This window comes from Primulina huaijiensis, chromosome 8, assembly GCF_012295235.1.
Source record: "Primulina huaijiensis isolate GDHJ02 chromosome 8, ASM1229523v2, whole genome shotgun sequence".
In the NCBI taxonomy this organism is placed as follows: Eukaryota; Viridiplantae; Streptophyta; class Magnoliopsida; order Lamiales; family Gesneriaceae; genus Primulina; species Primulina huaijiensis.
This window is the reverse complement of record NC_133313.1, coordinates 17,319,269-17,324,853: the sequence shown is the minus strand read 5'-3', so window position 1 is coordinate 17,324,853 and position 5,585 is coordinate 17,319,269. Positions and strand designations below refer to the sequence as shown.

Here is a 5,585-nt window from a genome sequence, read left to right as displayed (position 1 = left end):
AGCCTCACAAGAAATCTAGGAAGAAAGAGTACTCTTCATAGCCGCAAATCATATGCACATGATACAGACTGCAATCAAGTAATTTGTCTTTTGGTAATAACCTTATTCCTGTTCCAAACCGATAGTTTTTTTGTAAATGGTTGAAAAACTTGTATGAAAAAAGTTCCCGATCAGCATTAGCATTAATAAAATCTAGTTTTCCAGACAAGTTGTATATTTCCTATGATCATATCCACCAGCTACACGAGCAATCAAGAGTGGAGAAATAACATATCAAGATGGCATGATTGCATCAGTCTTCGAATAACCCCGTTGAAGATAGCGAGTAGTGGCTTCTTTATATGACGCTGAGATGGAAAATAAATAAACAAGCAGACATTATTTCAAGTAGATAATGAATACATTCATGTTTGTAGTTGGAGTAGTAAAAAGAAAGATTTATCGTTCCCTAAAGCATGAATGAAGGAAAAAATTGCTTCACCTTTCCAAATTTCGAATTTCTTCTGGTTTATCATGGAACCGGTCACGTTTTGCATCACATCAAAGAGCATCTCCCGCGGGGTATACTTCAGTTCTTGGGCCACAGTATAGATGCTCTTCCCATTCTCAAAATAAATATGATTATTCGGGTGTTTGGTCTTGCAACCAGCGTGGCTCTCAAATTCATAAGCATTTAGCACCTACATGCATAGGTTTAGTGGGAAAAAGAAAGCTTCTTAAAAACCGCAATGCATTCTTGTTTATAAACATAACAGATACCTTAATAAGCTTGCACTCCTGGCAACCGCATAGATAATGAGTTCCATTTACCACTCCTCGAAGCGTCATCTGCACACATACTAATCTTCGGTCAACATAAACAAGCCTTGAATAGAAAGGCAGAGAATGATATCAGAATCAGAATTTTTTACCTCCCTTGACCATGAAACATACTTCACTGGAACCCCGTCAAGTATGCCAGTTGATAATAAACTTTTTACATTTGCAGGGAAATTATTTCGTGATGTTCTTTTAGTTGCCTTTTTTTTCTTATTCTTTTGTGCACCATCTATCTTTGAAGATGATGCTGAGATAACATTCAAACTTTTGTGACCCACCTGATCTCTATCTCCCAATGCTCCTGAAGATTGAAATGGCAATACAGCACAACTGCTTACGAGCCCACCTGAGGAATCATTCTCCCCAGCATTGTCATGTAAACCTTGGAAAGGTGTGGTAGTTTGTTCACTGTTTCTTTGGTCGTCACTGAATGGTAGGGGACTAGAATTTTCAGTGCGGAAATTGATTCTTGGGGATGGGACAACAGCTTCTCGATGATCCTGATATGAAGTCATTGATGTGATGGCATTGAGTTCCTTACTACTAGATAAAGTTGGATACAATGCTTCATTCGAACAATTGAAGAAAGGATATATAGTGAAGAAGTTCCCATGGCAGTAGTTGTGAGTAGGACAAACAGACATGAAATTGACCTTTTCCTTTTGACACCAATTCAACATTGCAGTAATATTGTAATTTCCTCCGTCGAAAGCGTGACCAGTATAAGGCATAATGTTATTTACCCAGTTATTGTATTGATTATCCAGAATATAACTGCCATCTCTTTCGCCAGAGGCCTGTCCAAGCGAATAAATATAATTTTCTGTCCTACTGAAAGAAGGATTGACTATAAGAGGACCTCCATGTAACACGCTATAAGTATGTTCAAAAGACATGCCATTTTCCAACCTTGGTTCGTTCTCTTTTTGAAGGCAGAACGAGTTCTCCACCAATTCAGTGGAGCGATTTTCTGAGATCTGGACCTCCTTAACTTTTACTCTTCTAACTCCAGTTTTCAGACACAAAGGATCTTCCAAGGAACGATGCATGGATAAAATATCGGCCAAATCATTTCCAAGTTGATCCCCATAATCCTTTGTCTTAATGTTCAGAGCAGAGGAATCAATGGAGGGAACATTTTTGTCAGAAGCATCTGAAATCCCAACAGGCTTGGGGATGAAGAGGCCATCACCTATCTGACCTTCAGGGTGATAACTGGAAGCATCATGCCATAAAGGATCATTCAAAATTGCTTCTTTCGAAGCTGTTTCAATGTTAACAGATTCTACAGCTTGCTTCTTGTTGTATAATAGTTCTTGCTTCGAGGTATCCATAGACATTTGATGACCTCTCTTTTGGTTAATTCCAGTAGAAGGTTCGTGACTCATCTCACTTTTAGCCAGAGAATCAGAGCCATTGAGAATCCAACTATCAATTTTCTGAAAAGACTTCCAACACCATTTGAGCATTCTAAGACTAATGCGGTACATTGTTCAAAAAGAGGTTTAGCAACCTTCTACCACATGTATCATTTTTCGAGGGTTCGAGGATGGAAAACATAATAGGAAGAATTGGAAAGTGGGTTTTTTTGGTAGGGGATCCTATTTTTAGAAACAGAAAACGAAAAAAACAAAAAGAAAAAGAAATACACACCAATAATCCCTTTCTTAAAACTGTCAGTTGGAAAGTTGATAAGAATTATATGAACAGCAGAGTCATCCAAGGATGTACTAAATCAGATGATGGTGGAGAGATGGAAGCAGAAACTTACCAAATAACTAAAAAGATGGAAAAAATGCATAATGTAAGCTATACGTAAATTCCATGGCAAAGGCTGAACTCGGATCCATAAGTATATCACTATTAAATGAATTCATGCTTCAACAAACCAAAATTCCTTGTAAATAATTGAGTAAAAAAATTGGAGCAAGAAGGAAGACAATGAAGAGCCAATGACAATGGTAGAGGAGGACAAGGACAATGAAGGACAAAAACAATTCTATAAGTGTTATTTTTAAAAAAGGTAAATTAACAATTACATAAACAAAATAATAGAATAACACTATAACAAATTTGGAAACAAAAAACTCAGCGAGTATAATATTTCAAAACAAATTAGATGTGTGATGTTATTTATTAAGTACACCAATTTGCATTTTGACCAACAGATTATGAAGCAGAAAGTTAAATTATTTTCCTAATCCACCCTTCTTTGAGGTAGTCAACATACTAACACTAAAGCCGAGAAGTGTGCAATAGCTTCCTCCTTTTTGGTAATTTTTTGGGTGCACCATAATAAATACAAGATGAGAACAGATTTTCCAAAGTAACATTTACAAACAAATACGCACATTAGTAAACAAATTTGATGCACATTAATTAAATTCGATATTTTTTCAGAGGACCCCATATTAATAGTGTGCTTAAATAGCAAATATTTAGTATTCATCCTAGACTTATCCCCCTGCATCATTGACTCGTCATTGCATAAGTAAAAAAAGCGTATTCCTACAAAGAAAACCATGTGCAATAATGTAGTTTTGTACCGATAAACGCTCCATCAATGCTTAGATGGAGCAGTTCATAGTTCAAATTAGATCATATAACCCCTACAAGCTTCAAGGAAGGAAAACGAAGTGCAACAAAAAATGTTTTCATAAAACAAGAACCTGTCCCCAGAAACAAGTCAATCTGTAAAGTATGCTAGAATGCTATGCAAACATATATCACTCTGTATTTTACAAAATCATATGAATGTTAACATTTTCACTTAAAAGTTCCAACACTATTTTTTAAGTAGATGGCTTAATGAAAGATTTTTCTTTGACTTTGTCCCTAGTTTCTTTGACAGACCATGAGTTTTTCTCTCACGCGCTAAAGATATGCTTGAGGAATGAGATATACAACAGACTTTTTCTGCACATATGCACTGCATCTTTATGTGCACTCAATAGCACGAGTTTAAAATGAATCCAACATTATCCAAAGATGATTCAATAAATATTTATTTATCTCCCTTTTCCGTGTCACTAGCAACGGTAGTTCATTTTTATTTTGATACAAAAGAAAACAAATTAAGGTTCATTCAGCTTCAGCAGTAAATGCACCACGTTGGAAATTATATCCACCATTTTAGTTATTTTGTCGTTTTTCGTGTTAGATGTCCGTTTGCCACGTGATGAATGGTTAGTAAATGATGATAGGAATACAGAGCCAGCGACAAACAAGAAAAAACAATATAAGAAACCGTTATCCCGCAAGTGCATTAAAATGTAGAAAGACTTGAAAAAATTAAATTCTAAACATCTTATTGCAAGATCCTCCATGTTGCCCAATTATTTGTGATCAAATGCCCGTTAATTTGTTTCTCTTTAAACAACATACGGGAACGTTCATGAGCATATTAATGCAGCATAATCACGTGTATATTTTCATACACGAAAGGGCACATGAAAACTCAGACACACACACAAAATCAAATAGTCTATGAGTGAATCAAGCTGATGATCAACTTCTCTTTGAATGATGTTTCAAAAACAATGAATCTTCCAAAATATCAAACGCAGGTTTTTTTTATGAAAGGAAATGCAGGCTTTTAATAATAAAGCGAAACGAATTTTTTTTAAGAGAATTATATTCGACTACCAAAACAAAACTATTCAACCAACCAGAAAGCATCATATAAAGCGAAAGTATATACATACATCTTATGTGCACAGATACATATTAAAATTCAACAAGAATAAAAAAACAAATAAAGATTGAGAAACGAAGGAATGCTGTTAGTGAATTCAGTTAAATTTAAATTAACTTAGTCAATCAGCCGCCGTGAAAATGTGATGTCATGATATATAATGCACACAACACAGTTCCAAACAACAAGAAAAACGAAATCGTTAATATCAAAGTTGCATTCATCTCACTGAAACCAGAATTAGAGCTTACCATCTTGCACTGTAGCCTCGGTATAAATCTCAACCCGCTCGATCAATTCCCCCGCTTTATCTGTATCGGCCATGCACGAAGAACAATACACAAATAAATTAGACGACGTTAGAAAACCGAACAGCCTAAATTCGATCGTAAATCATAAACGGATGCAGGAAAAAAAAACAAAAGACAAAAAAAAATCGTCAATTCCCTCAAAAACAGCCATCATTTCCACCTAGCAACTCAATTTTACACCATGAAATTGTTCCTCCATCCAGAAATGCATTTACAAATCTACAAGCATGCATTGGTCAAACTTGTTCAGAATTGGTCGAAATGAAGTTCATCCCAGACCCTACTAATTTCAGTAGCGCTCAACAATCAGGTGAAAATTCAAAGTCGGGGATTAAGAAAGATTAGTTATACCTTCGCCGGAGAACAACAATCGCTGAGCTTCCGACGGGTTTTCCGGCAAAGATGAAATCTTTATGATCAATTTTTATAACTTTTATGTTTTCCTTGGATTAAAATATATACAATTCAAGCATTTCATTACTAACACTAAATTGCTTGCAAAATGCGGAAAGAAAACTGTAGGACTTTGAGACCTGAGAGCGGAATTCAAGCGGTTTTATACTGAGACAGTGTATTCCGTACGGTCCGGTGTAGGTGCTCCAGCACTCTTACATGAGAACACGTGTAATAATAAGGAAAATGGCTACCATTTACTGAGCTGGAAAATTACACGAGAACACGTGTGATAACATAAAAAAAATATATTATTTTAGTAAATTAAAAATCTTAAAATCTAAATATACATTTGAATAAATAATATA

The 5,585-nt window shown here is 35.4% G+C and overlaps 1 protein-coding gene across 2 annotated transcripts; it reads right to left on the bottom strand.

Moving 5' to 3' along the window:
* Nucleotides 1–5,335, bottom strand: LOC140983433 (uncharacterized). Of its 2 annotated transcripts, XM_073450488.1 has the most exons (6): nucleotides 5,176–5,335; nucleotides 4,765–4,824; nucleotides 912–2,258; nucleotides 760–828; nucleotides 482–680; nucleotides 2–347 (listed from the first exon to the last, which is right to left on the bottom strand). In XM_073450488.1, exons 2-6 carry the CDS (start codon nucleotides 4,765–4,767, stop codon nucleotides 274–276), a joined length of 1,692 nt encoding a protein of 563 aa, XP_073306589.1. In that variant the 5' UTR covers nucleotides 4,768–4,824; nucleotides 5,176–5,335; the 3' UTR covers nucleotides 2–273. The 2 variants fall into 2 exon arrangements, with proteins under 2 accessions (XP_073306588.1, XP_073306589.1); XM_073450487.1 differs by lacking the exons at nucleotides 4,765–4,824; nucleotides 5,176–5,335 and having other exon boundaries at nucleotides 1–347; nucleotides 912–2,536.
* Nucleotides 5,336–5,585: the final 250 nt, after the last annotated feature.

Excerpts from the sequence above, each read along its gene's own strand:
- LOC140983433 (XM_073450487.1), bottom strand. The coding sequence starts at position 2,309 with ATGTACCGCATTAGTCTTAGAATGCTCAAATGGTGTTGGAAGTCTTTT. Across the intron at positions 829-911 it reads ATGTTTCATGGTCAAGGGAG|ATGACGCTTCGAGGAGTGGT; the intron begins GTAAAAAATTCT and ends GTATGTGTGCAG. Across the intron at positions 681-759 it reads AGGAGTGCAAGCTTATTAAG|GTGCTAAATGCTTATGAATT; the intron begins GTATCTGTTATG and ends CTATGCATGTAG.